Source organism: Entelurus aequoreus, linkage group LG06 (assembly GCF_033978785.1).
Source record: "Entelurus aequoreus isolate RoL-2023_Sb linkage group LG06, RoL_Eaeq_v1.1, whole genome shotgun sequence".
Lineage (NCBI taxonomy): Eukaryota > Metazoa > Chordata > Actinopteri > Syngnathiformes > Syngnathidae > Entelurus > Entelurus aequoreus.
In genome coordinates this window covers 67,451,237-67,477,958 of record NC_084736.1, presented here as the reverse complement: position 1 = coordinate 67,477,958, position 26,722 = coordinate 67,451,237, and the positions used below count along the sequence as shown (strand labels likewise).

At 38.7% G+C, this 26,722-nt stretch overlaps 1 protein-coding gene across 3 annotated transcripts in view; it reads right to left on the bottom strand.

Annotated features, from left to right (window-relative positions):
* Nucleotides 1-26,722, bottom strand: part of sgsm1a (small G protein signaling modulator 1a) — an 80,367-nt gene that overhangs the window by 9,918 nt on the left and 43,727 nt on the right. For 2 of the 3 annotated variants that reach the window (XM_062051283.1, XM_062051284.1), the window contains exons 7-23: nucleotides 24,952-25,097; nucleotides 24,631-24,768; nucleotides 21,283-21,407; nucleotides 20,812-20,879; nucleotides 19,665-19,828; nucleotides 16,813-16,948; nucleotides 14,562-14,691; nucleotides 14,108-14,172; nucleotides 10,675-10,820; nucleotides 10,161-10,289; nucleotides 9,917-10,099; nucleotides 6,782-6,853; nucleotides 5,638-6,654; nucleotides 5,431-5,555; nucleotides 2,618-2,700; nucleotides 2,423-2,532; nucleotides 2,201-2,297 (exon numbers count right to left, since the gene is read on the bottom strand). In XM_062051283.1, coding sequence (XP_061907267.1) covers nucleotides 2,201-2,297; nucleotides 2,423-2,532; nucleotides 2,618-2,700; nucleotides 5,431-5,555; nucleotides 5,638-6,654; nucleotides 6,782-6,853; nucleotides 9,917-10,099; nucleotides 10,161-10,289; nucleotides 10,675-10,820; nucleotides 14,108-14,172; nucleotides 14,562-14,691; nucleotides 16,813-16,948; nucleotides 19,665-19,828; nucleotides 20,812-20,879; nucleotides 21,283-21,407; nucleotides 24,631-24,768; nucleotides 24,952-25,097 — 2,934 coding nt within the window. The remainder of the gene's footprint in view (nucleotides 1-2,200; nucleotides 2,298-2,422; nucleotides 2,533-2,617; nucleotides 2,701-5,430; nucleotides 5,556-5,637; nucleotides 6,655-6,781; nucleotides 6,854-9,916; nucleotides 10,100-10,160; nucleotides 10,290-10,674; nucleotides 10,821-14,107; nucleotides 14,173-14,561; nucleotides 14,692-16,812; nucleotides 16,949-19,664; nucleotides 19,829-20,811; nucleotides 20,880-21,282; nucleotides 21,408-24,630; nucleotides 24,769-24,951; nucleotides 25,098-26,722) is intronic. The other variant, XM_062051285.1, reaches the window with a different exon arrangement.

Genomic DNA, 26,722 nt, shown 5'->3' with positions numbered 1-26,722 from the left:
AACTCGGTATTGGAATAGGCATAATAAAACCCACGTCGGAACATCCCTAATTTTGTGGCTTAGAATTGAGATCGCAATTCTCTCAGTCAATTTCTTTCACATGCATATTATTATTATCAGACTCTTGACAGTCTTGTTCAAGAAACTTCCAATGGTCTATCGTTCTTCATGGGAGGGCCAATAAAGACAGTTGACGGGGGACTGAGTAAAAAAACATAAAAGCAAAACAAATATTTATAACAGCAAATCAAGTGTTTTGGCTTGCTTTTTTTTTTAAAGTTTAGATCTCACAAACAAGACAGGGCCACCTGTGAGAGGGACCCACAGCACCTGTTAAGAGCCTCCAAAAGTGTCCAAAAGATCCCAAAAAGTCACTAGATTTTGTCACTAGTTGTAAAAAAATAAAGAGTGAGAGGAGTCTGATTACTTGCTAAATATTCCACTAAATTTGAACACTGACCCATGCTGCTATGTCTTCTTATTCTCTGGCAGACCAGGTGCGTAAGAGGTGTGTTAAGAAATGGTGTTACGATGCATACTGGACTAATGTTTGGACTGACCTACATTCAGACAGTCTCGTTAAAATGTGTTTATAAGCAAGAGCAAACAGCTAGGACTTAATCTATTTATTGGTAGTCCAATTTTTTTTGTGGTGGACCGCAGATGTAACTGTAGTAAACATTGGACCAGAGGGGTATGAAAATAATAATATAATAATACATTGTATTTGTTATGCACTTGTCATGCAACAGTATTTATGAGTTGGCTAACATATTAGCTTGCTAGATAAAACAACAAGAAACGTAAAGAAAACACAAGAAAATAATATATAAGGCCATGCACGTAAATATGTGTATAGTAATAGTATAAAAACATGTAATACAGGTGAAACTCAAAATGTTAGTTTATTACAGCAATTTGATTTACAAAGTGAAATTAATGTGACATGGGCTCATAACATGCAAATCAAGCCTCCTTTTGATTAAATTTTAATGATTACGGCTTACAACTTATGAAAACCTGCTCGTTAGTGCTACCGCAGCTGAGTTATTGTGCAGAAATATGGGGAAACAACTGCAAAAGTACACTTCATTCACCAACAGTGTTACAAAAAAGATCAGTTAGGATGTTGGATATAGAGAACAAACAAGCCCTTTATTTATTAAATCAAAAGTATTGAAAATCAATGATTTGGTGTATTTGCAAACAGTTAAAATTATGCACAAAGCTACCCAAGAATGCACAACAATTCTTCTCAACAAAAGACGAGAAATATATCCTTAGACAAAAATCTAACTTAAAACAGCACGTACCACACTTAAAATATTTAGCATACCACTATGTGGAATTAAATTATGGAATGGATTAAGCAAATAAGTCAAACAATGTACTAATATGATCCAGTTTAAGAAGCTATTCAAACTAAAAGTGTTTAAGTACAAAAACGAAGAATTATGACAAACGTCATGAATTTATTGAAAATTAAATACTATCCATCTCATTAAGCAAATCATAACTGATTTAACAACTTATGAGAAGAACTGATGTATTTAGAACACGTTGATGTAAATTGTGTACAAATTGAGAACAGGAAGTATGTGTTAGTAATTGCTATGAAGTCATAAAGGGGGAGGATTAGATAATCCTTGCTTCTTCCTACTCCTTTTTGGACATGTTGTAAAGAAAATATGTAAAATATGTGATGTTTCGTATTGAACATGTGCGAAATACATTTTAACCAACTAACCAACCAACCTGTAATTGAAAATCTAAAAAAAATATGGGGTTTTCAAAAACTGTAAGCCATGTTAAAAATATAACAAATAAAAGTTTGAGAAATCTCACTTTGCCTGTAATGAGTTTATACCCCATATTAGTTTCACATTTGAAGTTTTGCACTATATTGTAATTTTTTTAGATTCACCTGTATCGTATGAAAAGTAATTACACCTACTGGTATATGGTAAAAAAAATTGTAGAAATTGTGGAAATAAACAACAAAGCTGACACACGCACACCTTTAGAGTAAATACTATTTCAATAAATATGGTGTTTTTCCAGTTATTTCCAGTTACTCCTGATACAAATAAAAAATCCCCTACTGCACATAGTGCAACTAAGTGTGATGGCGTGTTCAAAACAAACAGCTGAGACTGGATCTCTCACTTCTCTAATTGGCACAGACTGTCATCTCAATTACCTCGCTTGAAGTCTAACAGAAACCAACGGTAGCAAAAGTAGAAGTGGGTGTAGTCTCCATTCTGGTGCATCAGCTCAAATAGCTCAGAATCCAGGATCTAGGGATCAAGGAGGAGAAATAATGAAATTGTTTTTTGAAGATAAGTAGGGTTAAGTTTGAGGAGGATGAATGAATTTCAAATGCGTGACTGAGTGAGTAAGGACGTGACTGATGCTGCCTTACCTGGATCAGAGAGCGCATGTTGGCAAAGTGAGTATCCATCGCTCCTCCGTGTGGAAAGTTCTGATTCATCCTCTTCATTAACTCTGTGAAACAGCTGAAGGCTAGTGCCTCTGAGGGAGATAGAGAGGTGAATAAGAGGCTGAGGCCTGAAATCAGAGGAGGGAATATAAGAAGTGGTCTTGTGTGATGACTCACCATCATCCAAAATGACCAGAAGTGGAGCCAACAGGTCACACATGCCTTGGACGTATCCGATGTCAAGGTGCCTCCAGATGTAGCTGCAATTACACAACAAAGAAGGTGCGCTAAAAATATCTCTGCAGCTATTGTTTACCACAGTCACTCTTATTAAACTCCTCTACTCAACCTCTTTGTCAATTCCAAAACAAGGGACGCAATAACATTCAACGTTTTGGTCGCAGTAGAGCAGTTCTTTCTTCACTTCAGGAGGCTGACATTTGTTTACAAATTCCATTTTCAAAACCTTACAAAAAACAATAAAAAAAAGTAGAGAATACAATTTTTATGATAACAATAAAGTAGGGGTACCCTCATTTTTTTGAAAAATCAAGGTTACAGTCAGAAAGGTTATTTTACAAGAATTAACTTGTATTAGTATGAGTATAAAGAGAAACTGAAATATGACAATAAAGTTTTAATTTAGTGAGAAAAAGGGAGAAATATTTCAAGAATAAATACCTATCCTAACTAACATAGTAATAATATTAGTGTCACGATTGCGCATGGTTGAGCTTGTCATGACCCCATGATGCAGAGATAGATGCCAACGTGCAGGTAAAAGTTTAACTAAACTGGGAAGAATAACAAAAAGTAGCAACCAGCAGGTTTTGGCAGAGTACACAGCAGCTAGGCATGCAGCACAGAGGCAAACAGGACCAGGAGGAATTTAAATAGGCATAATTACTGATTGAAAACAGGTGTGCAGGAGGGACATATAACAGAAAATGAAGGTGCAGCAGGAACTACAACACTAAAAGTAGACAATTGAAGCAGGTAAGAAATGATACATAACACAGGAGAATAACTAGCAAAGTGCAAACTGTCATGTAGGATCATGACAATTAATTACAACTAATATTATTACTATGTTCCGGATTTTTGACATTGATTTACTTACATTAAAAGTATGACGTTATTCTTGTAATATCACATTTTTTCTGAACACTGAAAATGTTTTAATTTTATTCTGCCCCTATTATCCCTAACATTATCATAAATAATCTGAAGCTACCAGAATTGCTGCATCACAGCCGTAAACAGTAAATGTATTCACAGATGCCTTTTATGCAGAACACACCGAAAGGAGATATTGTCACAACTTTGTGCGTTTCCAGAACCACAGCATCCCACCTTCAAATAGTTATATGCACATCGACGTCAGTGCCAATGTCTAGTGTGATGCAAAAAAAGGGTTATACCAACACCATATTTAATATTCTTAATATTATTTTATTTTATTTTGGTTTTTGCCCTCCAAAGTCCTCCTGTGTCCAGGGAATTATTCCCCGAGTTTGTTAACATTAAAAAACAAAAACAAAAGAAGACTTTAGGAAAAAAATATCACCCTAATCCAGGGGTCGGCAACCTTTACCACTCAAAGAGCCATTTTGGAAAGTTTCACAAATTAAAGAAAACAATGGGAGCCACAAAATTTTTTTGATAATTTAAAATGAAAAACACCGCATACAAAGCTTAAATTGCTTTGCGCTATGTTAACCAGGGGTCTCTGACACACGCACCGGCACGCATCTTAATATGGAAATTTAATGTTAGTGCGGCCCGCGACTTTTAATTGAATGGTGCTTGATAGCGTCTTTCTTGCCAACCCTCTCAATTTTCCGGGAGACTCCCAAATTTCAGGACGTGCTGGCACTGCTTTTAGCGCCCTCTACAGCCTGCCCAAACAGCATACCTGCTTGGCCACATGTTGAATGCAGCTTTTGCTTGCTCACGTAAGTGACAGCAAGGCATACTTGTTCAACAGCCACACAGCTTACACTGACGGTAGCCGTACAAAAACAACTTTAACACTGTTACGTTACAAATATGCGCCACACTTTGAACCCACACCAAAAAAGAATGACAAACACGTCGTTAAGTATACTGGGAAAACCGGGAGGGTCGGCAAGTATGCAGCTGGGCCACATCAGAGTGGTCAAAGAGCCGCATGCGGCTCCGGAGCCGCGGGTTGCCGACCCCGGCCCTAATCAGTCTAGTATCAATCAAATGCTGATACTACTCTTGGCATCAATACCACCAATTTATGAAATGATTAGCCCTTCTCTTACGTGTCGTGTACTGCTGACACACCAACAGTTGTTATATTATCACCTCTCTACTCCTATTAATCTACTTGGTAATCTATTATTATCTACTGTAATGTGGTTCAATCTACAGTTCTTAAACTTTACAAAGCACTTATTTCTTGCTGTTGTTTAAAGCTGGCTTAGTGGTTAGCTTAGCTATTAGCATGCCTGTTCCTGGCTTGCTCTCAGTGTGTAACATGTTAGTCTTGTCCTCCAGTGAAAATTATATTTAGGATTCTAAAAATATGCAGTTTATTTGCTGTAAAAGAGGTGATTATTATTAACTCTGCACTGCGTATGGAGACACACAATTAGCTGCTAGCTGCTTGTCAGCCAGGGCCTTAGAAATACCTACGATGTCAGTTAAAGGGGATCGGCGTTGGTAATCGGCACTAAAAGGCATTAATGGGCGATCACTTACTTTTTTACCAAAAATTGGACGATACTGATCGACACATCCCTACTTTGAAGGAGAAAATCTTGTTCAGATTTGAAATATATATGTGACAGAAGTCATGGAACTTATATGACACATCTCATAATTATTGAAAGAATACCTGCTCTGAAGTGAGTTTTATGTGCTAGGTACTGGTGTTTATATGGAAGCCATGGTCTGTGTGTGCTAAGCCAGCTACAAAATAAAGCGAGTAAGAAAAAACTACAAAACAGGTTCTGTTGTACCTGCACATGATGTTGCGTAGCTTCTCCAGGTTTGCAGGTGTAAAGTACCAGTAGTTACGGTCACAGCGCTGCACGTCTTTTTCAATGCGGTGCAGATTCAGCGTATACAAGTCTAAAAGCTCTTGCTGGAAGAACCAAAGCAATACACATCTGCATGAACTCAGGTTATTTAGTGAACTTTGGATTTTTTAGCAAAAGGCGACATACAGAGAAACCCCCTCCAGCAGACAGTTGTGAGTTGGCTTCCGTGACGTCTGTACATGCATCGAGGGACTCAAAGTGAGGGTAGAGGCTCTCCATTTCTGGCTCCTCTGACAGAATGGACTCTGTGTCTTCTGGACTTGGCTTTTCCTGTCCCCGCTCTGGTCTCGGATCTGTGTAGGAGGCAAAGTCCTCAGAGGAAGACAAAGGTTCACAGCGAGCCTTCTTGTTCCAGGGCACCATGGAAACATTGGCTTTGGGAATCTCTTCCATCTCTATAGCTGAGGGAGAGTCATCTGATTCAGTCAGGGCATCAGCTTCTGCCTTCTGAGAGGCACAGTAGGCTTCTCTTGCCCTCAACACCCTACTGTCTGCTGATAAAGACAGTTTCTTATCAGTCTCCTCGGCTCCGGGATCTTTGATGCCATCTTCTCCTTTAAACTCTTTAGGTGATGTCACACCGAGGTAAGGTTTGTCTTCAGGTTTTAACTGTTCAGTCGGACGCTCTTCTGTTGTTTTCTTTACATCTTCCTTTTTCAGTCTTTGTTCCTGGGATTCTGTAGACACTACTACCATCCTTTCCTTATCAGGCATATCTTTTCCTGACAAGGCACCACCTTCACACTGGGTTTCATCTGCTTTGGGATCCTCTGACTTGTTGGGCTCTTCCAGTACTTCCAGAACCTGAGACTTGGTCCCATCAGGTTTCTTACCTTGCTCCGCCTGAGGAGCTTTATCTGAGGGTCTCGAAGAGGCTTCGAGCGCTATGTTGTCCTCTGTGCTGAGTGAGCCATCAGACACGCCGGAGGTGACTGAGAAGTTGCGGGAAGAGGGGTGTCCAGAGTCGGGTGAAGTCGTCCCGTTCTGGACTGCCCCATTGGGAACCTTTGGCGCCTGTTTGGCCTCCTCGCTCTTGGGTTCTGTCTCAATCTGCTCCACCTCTTCTACTGATTCAAAGACCTGCAAGAACAAGCCAAAGGGAAGCAGACTACTCCAGGGGAAGGGATGGGAGGATGTGAAGAACTAGCAGGAAAGACAGTGAAGGGATGTGGTTTAAAACATCACGTAACTTTTAGTGTTACTCTCGTGTTATGAGGTCATCGTGGATTTGGATGAGTTTGCTGCTGGTACAACGTGATGAGTTGTATACCTGTGTGCTGGTGCTGGAGTCACTCTGCAGACGAGCCAGACTCTGCCTGTCTGAACTCTGGGACGACCGGGACTGGTAGATAAACGACATAACACCAAGATATGATCATATGAAATATCTGCAATCAGTATTTTTGCTTTAGAGTATTGGCCATAATAAAAACAATTTTTGTACTACATACTGTATATATACAGTATATACTTTGTAAATATTTATTTTACTAATGTATTAAAATGTGTGCTGTCAAATGATACTATTTTTAAATCAGACTAATCGCATATTAGTTGTGTTTCATTTCGCAAAAAGAGTAAAGGAAGAAGGAAATGTACTTGACATGTTTATTAAACGGGCAGCACGGTGGAAGAGGGGTTAGTGCGTCTGCCTCACAATACGAAGGTCCCGAGTATTCGTGAGATCAATCCCGGCCTCGGGATCTTTCTGTGTGGAGTTTGCATGTTCTCCCCGTGACTGCGTGGGTTCCCTCCGGGTACTCCGGCTTCCTCCCACCTCCAAAGACATGCACCTGGGGATAGGTTGATTGGCAACACTAAATTGGCCCTAGTGTGTGAATGTGAGTGTGAATGTTGTCTGTCTATCTGTGTTGGCCCTGCGATGAGGTGGCGACTTGTCGAGGGTGTACCCCGCCTTCCGCCCGATTGTAGCTGAGATAGGCTCCAGCGCCCCCCGCGACCCCGAAGGGAATAAGCGGTAGAAAATGGATGGATGGATGGATGTTTATTAAACACCTTTAACATCATGTTCAAAACTGTCATTTATCAACTCCATTTGTGTTATTTTAAGGTGGAAGTGCTTCTGTTAAAATACAAGTCCTTCCTGGTGAGTGTGCATAATACTTAATGTCAGTCAACTGTTGCATCATCAGGGATAGGTGCCTTTCACATTTGAACCGGTAGAATACCAATGAAGGGTACCTGGAAATTAATACCGGTACTCAACGGTACTCATTTTCAGTACTTTTGTGTGTGTTCAAATGTGTTAATACATTTTATTTGTTTAATAATACAATCTAAAAATATATAGTGAACATTTAACAATGATCCGTTTTTCTATCTTGTGTTCTTACTCTTCTGAGTCTCATTTGCAAGTACTATAATAGTAGACTTTGCATGTAATTGCAATTCCAAGACATTATATGGCAGTAGTGTATAGGCTACGGCAGAGTCGTGTATAAAGAGAGTATGGTCAACTCGTTTCAGGCAACCTCCTCAATGATTGGTCAAACGGCACTCACATATGCTACTAACTTTGAGCTGATGCTATGTGTTTGTGGCTTTCGATGTGTAAAAATGCCCTGTTGTGCAGCATGGGGTTGCTCCCCCCAAGCTTTTACATCAATTTCCTCACAACCCGGAAAGATGACAAGTATGAGAAGTGAAAGTTCACGGACAACATAGAGCCATCGATTACAGCGTCCTGTGCAAGGTTAACACATGACACAACATCAGTGTTTTGTTAAGGACAGAACACACAGAAGCTAATACAAATAATAACAGAAAAAATTAAGAAATTCAAGAGATGGTTTGACAAAAACAGACAATATTTGAATCTCAGTAAAACTAAAATAACGCAATTCGTTAGCAACAGAAGAGAAAGTCAAACACAAATACAAATAGACGGACATTGAGTAAAATAAACCAAATTTGGGGTGTAATACTAGATGAGAGAATGGACGGGAAATCTCATAAAAAATATACAACATAAATTGTCAAGAAATACGTTAATAATGAATAAAGCAAAATATGTTCTCGACCAAAAATCACTCCATATTTTATACTGCTCGCCAGTGTTACCATATCTGAGTTATTGTGCAGAAATATGTGGAAATAACTAAAAAAGTACACTTATTCACTTAGCATTATTGAAAAAAGAAAGATCAGTTAGAATAAAACAGAGTGAGTGATACATAGAGGGATTACAAATACATTGGAGGCAGCCACCACAGTTGACATACTTCACACGAAAGTCAATCTGTGTGATTGTTGGTTTAAAGCTAAGAAAGATTTTGAAAAATAATGGTAACAAGTTATATTTTTGGTCGTTTTGTGTATTTTTGTGTGAATATTTTGCCTACGTCCACATCCTATGGCATAGGCAATATTCCTTTTCAATTTATCATCACCAATGTCTCTAATATCTGTCCTTTTAACTGCAACTCATTTAATCAAAGTGCCGAGGACCAGTTTGTTGAAGTACGACCCCTGTTTTTTGCCTAAAAATGGCCAACTAAAACCAAGATGGCCGACTTCCAGTTTGTTTTCAAATATGGTTTCTTGAGACTTTTACGTGCATCCTGTCATGATAAATGCCACTGGCAAGTTTCACGACGATACGCAAATCTGGGGCAAGGGGCTCAATTTTTTCCAATTTTAAAGGGGGCGCTAAAGAGACAATTTTTTAAAGTTTGGGTTCGGGACCCCTAAAGTAACAGATTTTTTTGCCGGACCGGAGTGCTCACCAAAATTGGTGGATTTTTGTGCATGTTAAGGCCCTCATAAATGTGATGAATTGGGAGAATAATACTAAACGAAGCAATTTCAATAGGGCCTTCGCAGCTTTTTGCTGCTCAGACCCTAATTAGCATCGAGCAAGGCGCATTTGGGAAAAATGGAGCCTTGCTTTACATTCAAATGTTTCCTATCAGGAATGCCTGCTTTGTTGGCATGAAAAATTGTTTGGGTGAGTTTGCTCTGAGTGCTGCTTGAGTGCTTGTTTTCTCGCCAAGTGTCCACCAGATGCGACATGCAACAAAGGTATCGCAATATGGTACCGTTTAATTTTGCGTGAATCAATAGCCGGTAGTAACTAAGGAATTTGGTTGGTACCTATAAAAGTACAAAATTCCGTACCCATCCCAATGCGTCATGTTTTTTTGTACTCAAATTTACAAAATTGTTTGGCTCTTCATCCAGTTAATACGACAGTAACACAACTTGGACAGACTGCCCGAAATGCGTTACCAGAGATCGTTCAGGGTAGGTTAATTGTGTTCATTTTTAATCAGATTAATATTGATAATGATGAATCCACATTAACATGTTCATAACATATGAATAAAACTTTGGATGAAAATGTGCATGTAGTTTCTAACCCTGTGTGTGCGAGTTCCTGTGTCACCTCATTGCTGACAGTTGAGTAATGATGGACTATCTTTGAACTGGTACTGTCCATGCTCGCCCCTGAGGAGCACTTTGCTAAAGCTGCAGCGTGCTGCTCCTTCTCCCGCTGGCGAACGATCTCCTCACAGCTCAGCCATTCACGCATGGTCGCCTGGTAACATACTCGCACCTGCTCATCCACCTGCAGTGATAAATGAGGGCTCAGTACGTAAAAAAATCCTTTATTGTGAAAAGTGACACACCTCCTTCCTTTCTGCTTCAGACATTCCAAACTGGTAATGCCCCAATAAGAATGGCCACACCTCCTTACGCAGTGAGGGGTCGACACCTCCGAAATAGACCAAGCGAAGCAGCTCCTGCTCCTTGTAGGTCTAAAAAAAAAAAAAGTAATGCATTTTATTTTTATATTAAAATGCAATATGTGTGTCCAGTGTCTATATGGTAGTTGTTTGCACCATACTAAGGCTTACAACTGCTTGATATTTATTATCTTGACTATTCATGTGCTCATATGATAATCTCGAGCCAGAAGCATGTATCTAAGATTCATAGAGCCGATGTACAATCCCGATGTGGACACTTACACTGACAGAGCCATTAGCTACGCTTTATGCACACTGCTGCGAGACTAATGATGTGAGCAACACAATTAGCAGAGTATGAATACGGATGACTGGCAAGTGAGAGTGAGGGAGGCTGCATGGGGACATGTTTGTGTGCGTAAAGTGCTTAATGTGAAGTTCATGCAATGCTTACTGTGCAGTCCTGGAGAAACATCTGCCACACATCTGCAGTGAGTCCTTTGTGGGCATCACACGGCACATTGGGCGACACAATAGTGTGATTGACGAGAGCCGAGAGGTGAATGCGCACAGTCGACAGGTGACGGCAGTACGCCAACCCTAGTTGAAAACACAACAGTGCAATATTGAATTATTCCCCTGAGGCTAGTGTTGATTGAAATAAGGATATTATATCTTAAAATTACTTTAGTGCAGTGGTTCTCAAATGGGGGTACGCGTACCCCTGGGGGTACTTTAAGGTATGCCAAGGGGTACGTGAGATTTTTTTTAAAATGTTCTAAAAGTAGCAACAATTCAAAAATCCTTTATAAATATAAATAAAAACCTATCTTTTTTTCCGAATAGTTCAAGAAAAAACACTACAAATGAGCAATATTTTGCACTGTTATACAATTTAATAAATCAGAAACTGATGACATAGTGCTGTATTTGACTTCTTTATCTTTTTTTTTCAACCAAAAATGCTTTGCTCTGATTAGGGGGTACTTGAATTAAAACAATTTTCACAGGGGGTACATCACTGAAAAAAGGTTGAGAACCACTGCTTTAGTGTACCCATGTATTGTGTAGAATACTGTAGACCAGGGGTCACCAACGCGGTGCCCGCGGGCACCAGGTAGCCCGTAAGGACCAAATGAGTAGCCCGCTGGCCTGTTCTAAAAATAGCTCAAATAGCAGCACTTACCAGTGAGCTGCCTCTATTTTTTTAAATTGTATTTATTTACTAGCAAGCTGGTCTCGCTTTGCCCGACATTTTTAATTCTAAGAGACAAAACTCAAATAGAATTTGAAAATCCAAGAAAATATTTTAAAGACTTGGTCTTCACTTGTTTAAATAAATTCATGAATTTTTTTTACTTTGCTTCTTATAACTTTCAGAAAGACAATTTTAGAGAAAAAAATACAACCTTAAAAATGATTTTAGGATTTTTAAACACATATACCTTTTTACCTTTTAAATTCCTTCCTCTTCTTTCCTGACAATTGAAATCAATGTTCAAGTAAATTTTTTTTTTTTATTGTAAAGAATAATAAATACATTTTAATTTAATTCTTCATTTTAGCTTCTGTTTTTTCGACGAAGAATATTTATGAAATATTTCTTCAAACTTATGATTAAAATTCAAAAAAATTATTCTGGCAAATCTAGAAAATCTGTAGAATCAAATTTAAATCTTATTTCAAAGTCTTTTGAATTTCTTTTAAAATTTTTGTTCTGGAAAATATAGAAGAAATAATGATTTGTCTTTGTTAGAAATATAGCTCGGTCCAATTTGTTATATATTCTAACAAAGTGCAGATTGCATTTTAACCTATTTAAAACATGTCATCAAAATTCTAAAATTAATCTTAATCAGGAAAAATTACTAATGATGTTCCATAAATTATTTTTTTAATTTTTTCAAAAAGATTTGAATTAGCTAGTTTGTCTTCTTTTTTTCGGTTGAATTTTGAATTTTAAAGAGTCGAAATTGAAGATAAACTGTTTCAAAATTTAATTGTAATTTTTTTGGTATTTTCTCCTCTTTTAAACCGTTCAATTAAGTGTAAATATCATTAATTATTAATAACATAGAGTTAAAGGTAAATTGAGCAAATTGGCTATTTCTGGCAATTTATTTAAGTGTGTATCAAACTGGTAGCCCTTCGCATTAATCAGTACCCAAGAAGTAGCTCTTGCTTTCAAAAAGGTTGGTGACCCCTGCTGTAGACTATTTAGTAATTCAAATAGAAAACGTTTTATTCGTCCCAGAGAGGAGTGTTGAATTGTAGCTACAATGATCATGTTTTACAACACATCTACAATTAATTTTTACTCATGTATATGCTGCCTAGTCCCCCTAACCCCAAAAAACAATCTAAAAAATAAAAGAAGACAACACATTCAACATATCTTTTCAACGCACAAATGCAGTTTTACTACCATATTTTCTGGACTATAGAGCACCGGTATAAGCCGCACCCACAAAATAAATAAATAAATAAATCAAAGTTTCCATATATCAGCTACACAAGGACGATAAGCCGCAGATATATATGTTGTGAAATTAGTTTTCCTTACACAGAAATATTCTGTAAATATTTATCTATATACCTAAATTATTTCCAAACGGTGCCTGTAACACGGCAGTAAAACGGCTAATGAAACAAAACAGAAGTCATAGTCATGGACCCACTAGCTGCGGAAGCTCGCTCTCCAATCAGCTAAATAGACTCAATAACACTATGGTGAAGTTTTGGTAAATTTACTGAAGAATTTGTGAAACTGAAACAATACAAAAAGAATGCCCTTGTAATTTAATAAGACTAACAAAAACACTCGTAAACGTGTTAGCATATTAGCTAATGCTAACAGCGGTAGCTTGATTACATTACGATAGCACATACAAACATGCATGAAAACACTCCTAAAGGCATTACACAAGGGACCGTTTAGTAAGTATTAATTGTTTTAGTTATATTGTAAAACTTACCAACGGTGCTTGAAATGATTATTGAAGAATTATTTCGAGCATAAACGCTATGGACGATTTTACTTTTAATTTAAGGCATTCAAACAGGAAGTACACATTTAAACCCGCAACACCTGCAATAAGTGAACTCGTCCAAAAAAATGGTGCCGTAGCACAAACAATAACACATCATTTCAGTCCTCTGCTTGGGTTTAATGACAACTATTTACCACAAAAATGATGGCCATTAGCGAAGAAAAATCCATAAATTAGCCGCACCATGTTATAAGCCGCAGAGTTCAAAGCGTAAGAAAAAAGTAGTGGCTTATAGTGCGGAATTTATGGTAAAATTTTTCTATCCAGTGAGGCATAAATCTACATTGACATTTATCCATGAAAATATAGAAACGCTGCTGATGGTGTGTTTGATGGAGAAGCAGCTGGAAGGAGATACCATCCACTCTCCAAAGATAAATGCTGTACGTTATTATTTTGTTACTGCATAAATCTACAGTAGTTGTTAGTAGTACATTTAGGATAGTTTTTATACAATATTTATTATCTAAATGTTAGTTGTTAATGTTAGGAAATTTTATTTCAGGCCAGGCAACAAGAAAGGTGCATTTTGAAAATGTTAGCACATTTAATTGTGACTTTGGCAGGAAAAAAAAACTTTTTTGCTGGTGTTAAAGAATGATGGTTCAATATGTCCCCTAAACCCAGGGGCAAGTATGTGTAGCAGAAAGCTAGAATTCAGTATTACTTGTTTTAGGCAGCCCTAACTTTCTGTTTGGTGGCAGCAGTTTTAGTAAATTAGGTAAATTGCATTACACATTTAGTAAATTACTTGTATTCGTGTTTCAACTTTGTAGAAAGTTATACAGTGTAATTTGTCAGTCCACTGTAAACGGTGAATAGTGTGTGTTCACATACAGCCGTAAAATGCCCGCGAGATGATCTGATACTTCATGTTGTCACACAGCAGCTTCAGAGGAGCCCTGTAGGGGAAAAAAAAGAGCACCACAGCTAGATTTTAAAATAACAGCTTTAGTACATTCAGTTGTTTTGGTGGCCGATCAATGTCCCCCAGCGGGCTTTAATTTAATCTAACTCAAGCTGTCATATAGAACAAACCTAACCCAATAACCTGACTTTGTTCCAATTACCATTTTATCTGCTTAGCTTATTATCTTATTGTCCCCACACATTCTCATGTCAGTGAGGCAAATGTCACGCATTTTCCTGTCCATCCCAGCAAACGCTTTTGTTGTCTGTGCAAGGACAATCGTGGCTAGCCAGCGGTTGTTTCTCTGCCAGCCTTAATTGGTTTATAAACAAAGCAAAAGCTGATCTGGGGCCTTGACGTGATTATCGCTCACTCTCTCACCTCTCGTAGTTGCACCCTTTGGGCGTGGAGCCGTCGGAAAAGCTGCCCTGGGAGCAAGACGAGCATGAGGACTTCCTGAGAGTGGGATGCCACATTGCAGAGCCTTGATCCATTAAGTCTGGTGGAGTCACTGCAACAGGCACACACATTATTACTAGACTGTCATAATCAACACAAAATTGCTTCCTGCGCATGAACATTAGCAGTTAGATGATTGAACAGCTATGTCATAATTATGCTGTTTAATGCTGTTAAGGATTTTAAATTGTTTACACCAGGTATTCTCACACTGTGGTAAGCGGGCTCCATCTCGAATCCCTTTATTAAAGTACAGTGTTTTATTTCCCTATATTTAAACTGTGTGTAATGTTACAGTGGCCAAAAATATTATATAAACTTGTACTATACTTAGGCCTACTACGCTACCGTATTTTAACGTTAGTCATTGTGGTGGTACTTGGAGAGCCAAGTTTTTTCAAAAAAAGTTTGAGAACCTCTGCTTTACACTGTTGGATGTGCCTGGAAACATCAAATTTAAATAAAGCAGGTGCACAGCAAGGGCTTATAGAAAGCTAGCAAATAAATGCCTTTCTCTGTGTAAAACCGATAATCTATCCATCAGTTGTCAATCCATGACGCCGTCGTAATGCATGTGAGAAGGCGTCTACACAAGGCAATAAGCTAGTCGGGGTGTGTGGGTTTAATATTGGGACACATCATTGAGCTTGGCCAGCGGCATGAGGCAGGTCAGGAGGATATTGGATGGCGGGAACGAAAGCCAATCAAAGTGACAGACGGTCAGACAAGCCAAGGTGTAATAATGTTACGGCATTCTGGAAATGAGGCAGATTTCTCCAGGTACCTAAAGGACCCCTTTGGGACAAGCGGAGGGTTTGGTTTAGACCAGGGGTGTCAAACAAATTTTAGCTCTGGGGCTGCATGGAGGAAAATCTATTGCCACGTGGGCCGGACTGGATAAATCATGGCATTAAAACTTAAAAATAAAGACAACTTCAGATTGTTTTCTTTGGCCAAAAATAGAACAAGCGCATTCTGAAAATGTACATTGTGTACAATAACCCTCTTGGCAAAACACTTTAAGTTCGTAGAAAATTCTGAAGAAAAAATTGGTGCAGTTCAAAAACACCATGAAGAACACAATGAAGTTAAGACATTTGTGTCAGTGTTTTTTCAAAGCCATAAAACTTTAAGCACTTCCTGTTTAGGATTCTCATGTTGGGCAGTTCACCATTAAAATGTTTGGAAAAGCGTTTCCTCAAACCACTATTGGTGAAATCCGCAACTGCCACTACACATTAATTTATCCACATTAAAAAAATTACAAATATAATGTAAACAAAACAATTATCAAAATGACACAATAGGCAGAATCATTGTAACATACTGTAACCACAGACTTAACCAATGTGAACATGGTAGATTTAAGCATAAAATAAAATACAACAAACCTTACAAATGTAAAAACAGACATTTTTACAATGGAGTTCAGGGTGTGCATCGTGCATTTAACCAATTGCAAGCGCTGCATTGAACTTTAACTACAAAGATTAAAGATTAAATGATGGTCAAGTTGACTTAAGTCTTTGCATCTTAAGTTTCGTTATTTTACCCGTTGAGTGGATAATTTACAATGAAAGAAGCTATTGTGCATCGATACTCCTTCCATCTGCTGCCAGCCACAACAGGAGCAGCTAATTGCTTGCACCTGTGCTGATTGGAGTAGCGGCAGCCAATCCAGAGGGCGCTCAAAGTCAGGGGACACGTCATCTTTTAACACTGTCACGTGTGATGTGGGATACACTTGAATTGGTATAGCAACATCTAGTGGACACATTCAGAACAACAGTTTCTTTCATTTAAAAAAAATGCAGCTCATGTTTATATTTAGCAAACTGATCTTGCGGGCCGCGGGCCGTACGTTTGACACCCATGGTCTAGACCGTGGCAGTCTACGCCTATGTTTTTCCCAGTCAGGGTGAAACATTTTCATCAAAACTAATGCACTAAAAACATTTAAGAACATGTGAAGTACATTTACAAACAACACAACAATAAGGAGTGCAATAATAACCAACTGTCGGGTCACTTAAGTGAATCAGAAGATTAAAGACGCCCCTTCCCAGAAAATGCATAAAATCAATGCTGAAAAAAAAAGGAAAAAGGAAATCCCATTCATTAACCAAAGGCAACAGCAAATAGATGATACATTTTAAAAACACAACTTCCTCACCAAATTCTGACAGGCTATTTGGAAAGAGGATGCGGAAGACATAGTCCGTGGCCTCGTCCTCTTCTTTATCGGAGACAGAGTCTGTAGATCCAGATCCCTGAGGAAGCCTCTTGCGCAACTTAGGAAACACTTTGCCCTGCAACGACAAATAACCGCAATTAAATTAAAGACAAACAAGAGACCTGCAAGGGCACAGACTTCCACCAAGGGAAAAATACATTTGTAAACTTGGAAATCAATGATGGAAGCCTACCATATACTGTACAGTCGTTACAAAGCGAAAGGGTTTTTTATCCTGCATCAAGAGTAAGAAAACTAATAAGGTTTTATACAAGCACAACAAATTATGACCAAATCTAAGTCACAGACCCTATAGCACAATTTTGTAGATAATGGTAAGTAAAGGGCGCCTATGATTATTTTAATCTACATTTAAGACATTTCATTGTGGTCTGTACCACTGTTTCTTAACCATAGGGCCGTGGCCCATTGTTGGGCAGCAAGCGACCCCTCGAGGTCCGCCAAAATATCGCTTTCTCATCTGTAGTTTATATTGGCCGCAATGGTACTCAGTTGTAATACACTTTTTCACCACTTGTGGCACTAATGACAATATTAAACAAACAGAAGAAGTCTGGAGCTAAAGCAGAGGTGGGCAATTAATTTTTACCGGGGGCCACATGAGCAACCCGAGCACTGCTGGAGGGCCACATCGACAATATTTCAATTAAATTTTGCTCAATATTATTTTTGATATATACCGTAAGATAAATAATAATAATAATAATAATAATAATTAATAATAATAATACTTTCATTTAACCTAACTTAACTTTATACCAAAAGCACTGCTTTGGAAATCATTTGTACACATTTAGAGATCACATTTAGTTCCCCTTAAATATCCTCATGTTGCACAATGAAATGTAAGCATAGGATGAAGTGTGCATTCCTGTAACTTTCTCTAGTAACAGCATTCCATGATTAATATAAATAAATTAACATTAATAATAAATGGCAGTAACATAAGCAGACGTATGACTGAGGAGTCATAGTGTAACTTTGTGTGGTGTTTGAGTTGTCCGACTTTTTGTGTGGCCATAAACACACCAGTGGCTTAGTGGTATGCGTGTTGGTGACAGATGACAAGTTGGTTTTGGCCTGGTTTGTACGGCAGAAAATGACTAGTTTTTCGAGATAGAAGTGTTTTACTCATGTTTTTGGTGTGGTTATGGCCGAATATAAACAGTTTTGCTCAATAAAGTGATCGATATAATTCGTTCAATTGAACGGTGTTGACGAACACCATTAGGGCCGCTTGTTGTCACTGTCACTCAAAGTTGCATTGCAAAATTACACAGAATAAATGCGTTTATTTTGTTCAGAATTCAGATGGGATTTGATTTGGTGCGCGGCATATATTTGCTGTGCGCAGAGGACGCTTGAGCAGTGCGCAATTGCGCAGGCGCGCACCTTAGAGGGAACGTTGCTTGGCAGTCCATGTCTTGTTGAAAACACGGCATTCGTCATCAACTTTTCTCTTTTTAGCGTCTCGGGTGTAAACCGTGCATCACTTGTCGCTGTGCACCTTCACTCACAGGTTACACACGGACATACGGACATAAATAACACTTTTCAAAATAAAAGCAGCACAGTTGTATTGCGCGCACGACATAGATGTTTTTTCAACTTTATTTTGTAATTTGTGATTGCAGCTGTTCACATTCACTCACAATCACGCACGCGCATACGTCCACACGGAAGTAATACAAATAACGCTTTTCAAAACAAAAGCAGCACCGTTGTATTGCACACTCGACATAGATACTTTTAAAAATGGATGGATGTTAGGCGAGAAGAAATAACAGTCATAACTAGAAATGCCCAAATATGTACGACAGTGATTCTCAAACTGTGGTACGTGGGCTCCATCTAGTGGTACGCCAAATAATTACTTAATTGAATATTCAAACACAGTGTTGCTGTTCAAACTATGTGTATTGTTACAGTGGCCAAAAATATTAAATATACTTGATAAATAAAAACCTATGCCTTGTTTCAATGAATATTTAGGCCTACTACACTACTGTATTTGAATGTTGGTCATTATGGTGGTACTTGGAGAGCCAAGTGTTTTCTGAGGTGTTACTGATGTTCGTCCATCACACTGTGATGTCACACTGTATTCACTGTTTAAAAAAGACTACAAAACACAGAGGTCAGAGGCTTCCAAAACTTTGCGGAAGCTCATGCCCAAATGCATGAACCTTACGATTAGATGCTTTAGCATTGTTTAACAAAAAGTGGGAAATCATCAATCTACACTTCAACAGGGATATTTAAACTGTTCATAATTTGTGTATGATGCTATAACGTGTGGTTTCCATCAAAATCTAATGTGATCATCCAGGAAGAAAGCATACTGTATGTATTATGAAAATCCAGACTGATTTATGAAAAGTTATGAAAACCTTAGGCAGGAAACAGAAAAATAGACAAACCCACACATATGAAAACATAACCTCCCAGGCAGAGTTTCGAAAAAGGCAGAAGAATAAATCATTCATCTCAGTGGATTTAAGATGACGAACACATTTATTAATAGTCGCTGAACATACAGCTTTACTTGCAGACACAACACTCCACACAATCAGCCAAGGACAGCCTCATCATGTGTGGCGGTGCAGGGAGAAGAGTAAGCCACAGATGTATTAGCTGTGCAACTCTGTGCAAATCTATTATTGAGTTATTGATTAGGTGCAAATAATTTAGCACTTAGGTGGGTTTCTTCTGTGGGATCAGATTACACAAGTCATTTGAATGCATTAGAAGGGATGACCTCAGGCACTGACCTTTCCCCTCTGAGACCACAGTGGAGGATCCAGCTGGCCGTGAGGAAGCAAACCATTCTCCAGACAGGACAGGAACTGGAGCAGGTGGCCTCCTTTAGGGAAGCGAACGGGAGGCCTCTGGATGCCATCCTGACTGACCAGCACCACTGTGCCCCCACTATCGACTGCAGGAGACATATCGGATTTCTTTATACTAGGGATGCACCACTCAATTGGCCATCGAATGGTATCGGCAGATTTTTGTAAAAAAGTATTCAATCGCCATTCTCAATTAATGCCTTTTAATGCCGATTACAAACATCAAACCTCTCTGGCTGACAAGCCAGCAGCTAATTATGTATCTCCATACACAGTGTGGAGCCGCTTCCCTAACCTAATAATAATAAAATACGGCAAAAAAACTGCATTTGTTAGTATCTTCAGTACCATTATCACTGAAGGACTAAGCTAAACATGTTACACAACGAGAGGAAGCCAGGAGCAGGGATGCTAATAGCTAAGCTAACCAAGCTTGAGTTAACACCAAGAAATATGTTTTAAGGGTTAGGGTTTAACATGTAATAAGTGTAGCAGTGTGAGCAGATATAACAGGAAAGTGTACATTGTTGTTGTGTAGGCTTTGTCGCAATCAGTAAATTTGACCCATAAATTGGTGGTAGTAGGGTAGTATCAGTATATGATCCATACTGGAGTGATCAGATCGATATTTTCATTTTTTCAAAATAATTTGTTTGTTGTTTTTGTTAATGTTTACAAACTCATGGAATTATTTCCTGGACACAGGAGGACTTTTAGGGCAGAAACCAAATGATTTAAATGATTAGCAGATAGTAGTTTTTGCTTTTGTTTAGCTATTGTGTACTACTGACTTTGTTTTGCTCAAACAATTGTATGTAATAAAACAGAATAAAGAAAGAGTAAATATTGTGCTGATATTGTTAAACTGTCAATAGCACTCACCATAAATACTTTAATCATGTACAGGTAATACATCTGATTGGTATTGGTATCGGCCGATCTCACTCATGGATGATCAGTATCAGAATTGGCAGCACAACACCTTGATTGGAACTTCCCTACGTTAAATGCTCACCAGGTTAAAACAGTGGGAATTTTAGTCGAAACCTCGAAGACTGACTGCACCCACCTTGTTGATGGCAATGCAAGTACACTATCTCTTCCAGAGGGATGGTCATGGCGTAGTCCCAGTACACACTGCATAAACACAGCAAGTCATTCAGAGAATTAGCAGCAAAAACAGAATTGTATTGATATGCAAAATAGTCAAGCTTTACTACGAGATAAGCAGGCACACTGCAATAATCAAGCTTAGTGGTAAAAAAAAAAGAAACTAGGTGTGCACACACACACATAAAGGATTTTAACGTTGTTTGCGAGATGGCCCGACAGCATCTCAGTCAATAAACCACCTGCAGGCTGCCTGTCTGCTGAAAATAAGCCTAATTAGATGAGCTGTGTTTACGCTTCATAAAGATCCTCTGAGCCACACTCATACATACACACACAGTATTATTTAGAAACACCCAAGTTTTAGACTAAAAGTACATAAATTCTGCATCTTCCCATTTCTGGCTTTGTCTCTCTCACACGTCATTACCTCCGTTCGTAATCCAGGTCCCCGACAGAGCCGTTCATGAGCTGGTTGGGCGTCCACTTCAGTGTCATGAGTTCAGCCGTCTGATGCAGAGAAAGGTAACCTGGGATAGCCTCCATGTCGTCCCTCTAAAACAACCATGGGGACAGATGGTTTAATTTGATGCAAAATGAAATCTGTAATGATTTATTACTTTGGTTCAGTGACGTGCAGTCAGGGGAGGCAGGTGAGGCGGGGCCTCACGTGCCATCATGGAAAGAAAAAAAAAGTAAAAAGAAAAAAAAAAAATTAAATTGTTTTATATCCATCCATTTTCTACCGCTTATTCCCTTCGGGGTCGCGGGGGGCGCTGGAGCCTATCTCAGCTCCAATCGGGTGGAAGGCAGGGTACACCCTGGACAAGTCACCAACTCATCGCAGGGCCAACACAGACAAACAACATTCAACGCACTAATTAATTCCCATATATTCCCATTAATTCCCATATATTCCCTTAATTCCCATATATTCCCTTAATTCCCATTAATTCCCATATATCCCCATTAATTCCCATTAATTCGCATATATCCCCATTAATTCCCATACATTCCCATTAATTCCCTTATATTCCCTTGATTCCCATTAATTCCCATATATTCCCTTAATTCCCATTAATTCCCATTAATTCCCATATATTCCCATTAATTCTCATATATTCCCATATATATATCCAGTGATTATACTATAAAGTTTTTTCCATTTAACTTCACCAGTTTTAGATTATTTTTATTCAAAATCGCTGAATTTTCACATTTGCCGTTCAAATACTGAGAAGAGACTTGCGGTGAGTCACCAGCCAGTTGAGGCATTGAGTTGAGCCTCACCATGGATTGCGCAATGACTCGGCTAACTGCTGGCCTGCTGTGCAGTGAGACCGTATTGCTATATGAATTATATTATACATTTCCATAGTTTAGTTAGCTGAGGTATATAATGTACAGTGTATTTTGTCAACAACTGTATGTGTGTAACGTATTTCTTGTGCTGAGCAATCATAAAACTGCTGCGAAGACACACTGTGTGAGGCTCGCAATAATCCCGCCTCCTGGTGGTAGAGGGCGGTAGTGATCCCAGATATCATTCTTGCGACTACTCGGCTGCAGAAGAAGTGACAACAAGCAGCAACAGTTAGCAGCGATCGTTTATTTTTTCCTCTTGCCTGAACTTTTAACATGGAGGATTACATATCTAAAATAAAACAGTTTTCTAAACTGGACTTTCAATCGAAGCAGGAGGTAATACTTAAAGGAAGATCTCCATCGAGACAGAGAGACTTTTAAAACTGAAGAAAGATAAGGAAGACTTCTATAAACAAGTTATCGATGCTTTTGTTCAAAAGGAGCTGCGCATGGACATAATTTATAAGTAAAGGTAAGACCATAACAAATTGTTTTTATAAAATGTGGTTTTTTGTGTGCTACAGTTTGTATGTGTAAAGTTAAAGTTAAGTTAAAGGCCTACTGAAACCCACTACTACCGACCACGCAGTCTGATAATTTATATATCAATGATGAAATCTTAACATTGCAACACATGCCAATATGGCCGGGTTAACTTATAAAGTGCAATTTTAAATTTCCCGGGAAACTTCCGGTTGAAAACGTTTAGATATGATGACGTTTGTGCGTGACGTCAATGGTTGAAGCGGAAGTATTGGGACACATTGTATCTCAATACAAACAGCTCTGTTTTCATCGCAAAATTCCACAGTATTCTGGACATCTGTGTTGGTGAATCTTTTGCAATTTGTTTAATGAACAATGGAGACTGCAAAGAAAAAAGCTGTAGGTGGGATCGGTGTATTAGCGGCTGGCTGCAGCAACACAACCAGGAGGACTTTGAGTTGGATAGCAGAGCACTATCCGACGCTAGCCGCCGACCGCATCGATGATCGGGTGAAGTCCTTCGTCGCGCCGTGGATCGGTGGAACGCAGGTGAGCACGGGTGTTGATGAGCAGATGAGGGCTGGCGTAGGTGGATAGCTAATGTTTTTAGCATAGCTCTGTGAGGTCCCGTAGCTAAGTTAGCTTAAATGGCGTCGTTAGTAACAGCATTGTTAAGCTTCGCCAGGCTGGAAAGCATTAACCGTGTAGTTACAGGTCCAGGGTTTAATAGTATTGTTGATCTTCTGTCTATCCTTCTAGTCAGGGGCTTATTTGTTTTGTTTCTATCTGCAGTTAAGCCCGATGCTATCACGTTAGCTCCGTAGGTAAAGTGCTTCACCGATGTATTGTCGTGGAGATAAAAGTCACTGTGAATGTCCATTTCGCGTTCTCGACTCTCATTTTCAAGAGGATATAGTATCCGAGGTGGTTTGAAATACAAATCCGTGATCCACAATAGAAAAAGGAGAAAGTGTGGAATCCAATGAGACCTTGTACCTAAGTTACGGTCAGAGCGAAAAAAGAAAGTCCTGCACTACACTCTAGTCCTTCACTCTCACGTTCCTCATCCACGAATCTTTCATCCTCGCTCAAATTAATGGGGTAATCGTCGCTTTCTCGGTCCGAATCGCTCTCGCTGCTGGTGTAAACAATGGGGAAATGTGAGGAGCCCTTCAACCTGCGACGTCACGCTACTTCCGGTACAGGCAAGGCTTTTTTTATCAGCGACCAAAAGTTGCGAACTTTATCGTCAATGTTCTCTACTAAATCCTTTCAGCAAAAATATGGCAATATCGCGAAATGATCAAGTATGACACATAGAATGGATATGCTATCCCCGTTTAAATAAGAACATTTCATTTCAGTAGGCCTTTAAAGTACCAATGATTGTCACACACACACTAGGTGTGGTGAAATTTGTTCTCTGCATTTTACCCATCCCCTTGCTCCCCCCCTGGGAGGTGAGGGGAGCAGTGGGCAGCAGCGGCGCCACGGCGCCGCGCCCGGGAATCATTTTTGGTGATTTAACCCCCAATTCCAACCCTTGATGCTGAGTGCCAAGCAGGGAAGAATGCTGGTATGAGCTTTTAAACATAACCCGTTATAACTGCTGCCAATCAAATGGCGAATAAGATATACTTTTTAGGGTTCATATGTTTTTAAATCTGACTGTGATGAAGTCAGTGCTTCACCAGTCATGAACCTCACCGCACATCACTGCTTTGGTTGTATTGATTTAAAAGCACACATTGTGTTGGTTAAATCACTCATCTAATTGAATCTCGTGTACACTGGCTTTCAGAATAAATATACAGATTTACTTCATATCAGTATTAATTTCCCATTTTTTAAATGACTAGCAGCTGTCCATAATAAGTGATTTAATTTGTTTTTATTCCACTGTCAAATCTTTACAAGGAAAAGTTACCGGCTGAACAAGCACGTTGTTTTTGCCAAACAGCAGCGTGGCCCTGTTGTTTTGATGCAGTGACTCTACGTAGTCCCGTGCTGATGGCGAAGGTGAGGGGCGCTCATCCATGCTGCTGCTGGAATGACGCTTCTGGATCTGGACCATACACAATAGAGAACATTAGGCCAATTATGAGTCATCATGAGATAGTCCTGCTTAAAACACAGACACACACTATTCAAATACTGTGCTGTATTGAACGTTTTAATTGGTTTATTATACTGTACTCATACTGTTCATTGAATTTTACACAATAATTGAAACCTGACTCACACTTACACACAATGCAGGTCTTTTGGTGGGAGAGTCCTGCCTGCAGTGACCACTGTGTATGCGATGCCTTTGCACTAACTCGTCAGCCGAGGGGTCAGTCCAGAAGTGATCAGCTGTCTTCATCTTTGTGTACTCCAACGCACAAGGTCCCACTGTTGTGAAGGAGGTGCAAAGTTTTAATCTATCATAGCGAGGACACTAGCTGTAAAAAGATGTGAATTATTTAAACAAGCATTTCAGTATAAAGTCTTCATGAAGCTTTTAAAAAAAAAAGTTTTAACACAAGAGCTGTATGAAAATTCTGCGTTAACAAATATAACACCTTCTCTGCACATTTTTGTACTTGATATATTTATTATTATCATTATTACATATTATTTATCATTTTGTTGTCTTTTGCACATTTTTTGTTTAACTTCTCTGCACATTTTTTGTACATAATATGTGTATGTATTTATGTATTTTTATTATTATGGTATTTATTTATTTTCTTTCTTTCTTTTTTATATATATATGTTAAATATTTCCTGCGACGAGGTGGCGACTTGTCCAGGATGTACTCCACCTTCCACCCGAATGCAGATGGGATAGGCATCAGCCATCCCCGCGACCCCAAGAGGGACAATCGGTAGAAAATGGATGGATGGATGGATGGTTACATTTTTCTTTTTAATATTATTACTTGGCACTAGTGTGGATAACAAAGACAGAATGTCATTGTACAGATGAAATATGTTTCTATAGTGCACATGACAATAAACTCTTTGAACCTTGAACCTATGTTCAATTTTACACTGTAAAAAAAATAATCATTTAACAGTAAAATATTGTTGTGGTTGTATTTTACAGTAAAGTAAAACTTGGCTGCACTAAGACACTTTTCTTATGTTTTGTTAGCCCTATTTATGAGAGAGATAAAATATCAGAAAAACAACTCTCAGAAGATTGAAAAAATAGATGAGATCGATGTGGGAAAAACAAGTCAGATTAATACTTAAATCACACAGTCACACTGGCTCCCACGGCGCACAGCAATAGTCCTTGTTTTGTAAAGCAGAGGTACTAGGTTTGAATTCCAGTCAATTAGGAAACCTTATAAATGTGTGTTTTAATGATGTTAAAATTGTTGTTTTGCACCTATAAATACATCTAATTTTATATTTCCCATATTTTTTTACTACACAAATGCATCGATTTAAATCAACGTTTGATTAAAAAAAGTTTAAAAATCGTTTCACACGCATAAAAAGTGGGAAAAAAGTTTGCAGGCGCAATCGTGGGTGGTGGACAGGTCCCCTGCACTATTTCAAAAAACAGCTTTTGTGCCCTGCACTTTTTCATGTCCAAAAATAATATTACGCTACTAAATGGAGACAAGTCAAACACTAGTGTCAGGTGGGAACCAGCCACTAAGGCTGAAGCCTGTCCCTTTAGACTGCCCACATGTTCATTGATTGGCCTTCTGGGGCTGCCAATGTGATAATGATTGACAGCACGCAGCAGCTAACCAATCAGCGATTATATACGAGATAAGAGGGAGTTGGCCTTCGCTCGGCAATATGAACCACAAACAAATGAGACAAATTTAAAAAAAAATAAAAAGAAGAGAAGTCTTGTGCTCCACTCAAAGGTAGTTAAATTGTTGACGAAAAATTAATAACAAAAATAAAATAATAAACTATTAAAATACAAAATTAAAATCTAAATATCAGCTCAAGCAGTGGTCTTCAATATGGGTCCGTAAAAGTTTTTTGTTGATTAGACTTAAAAAATATAA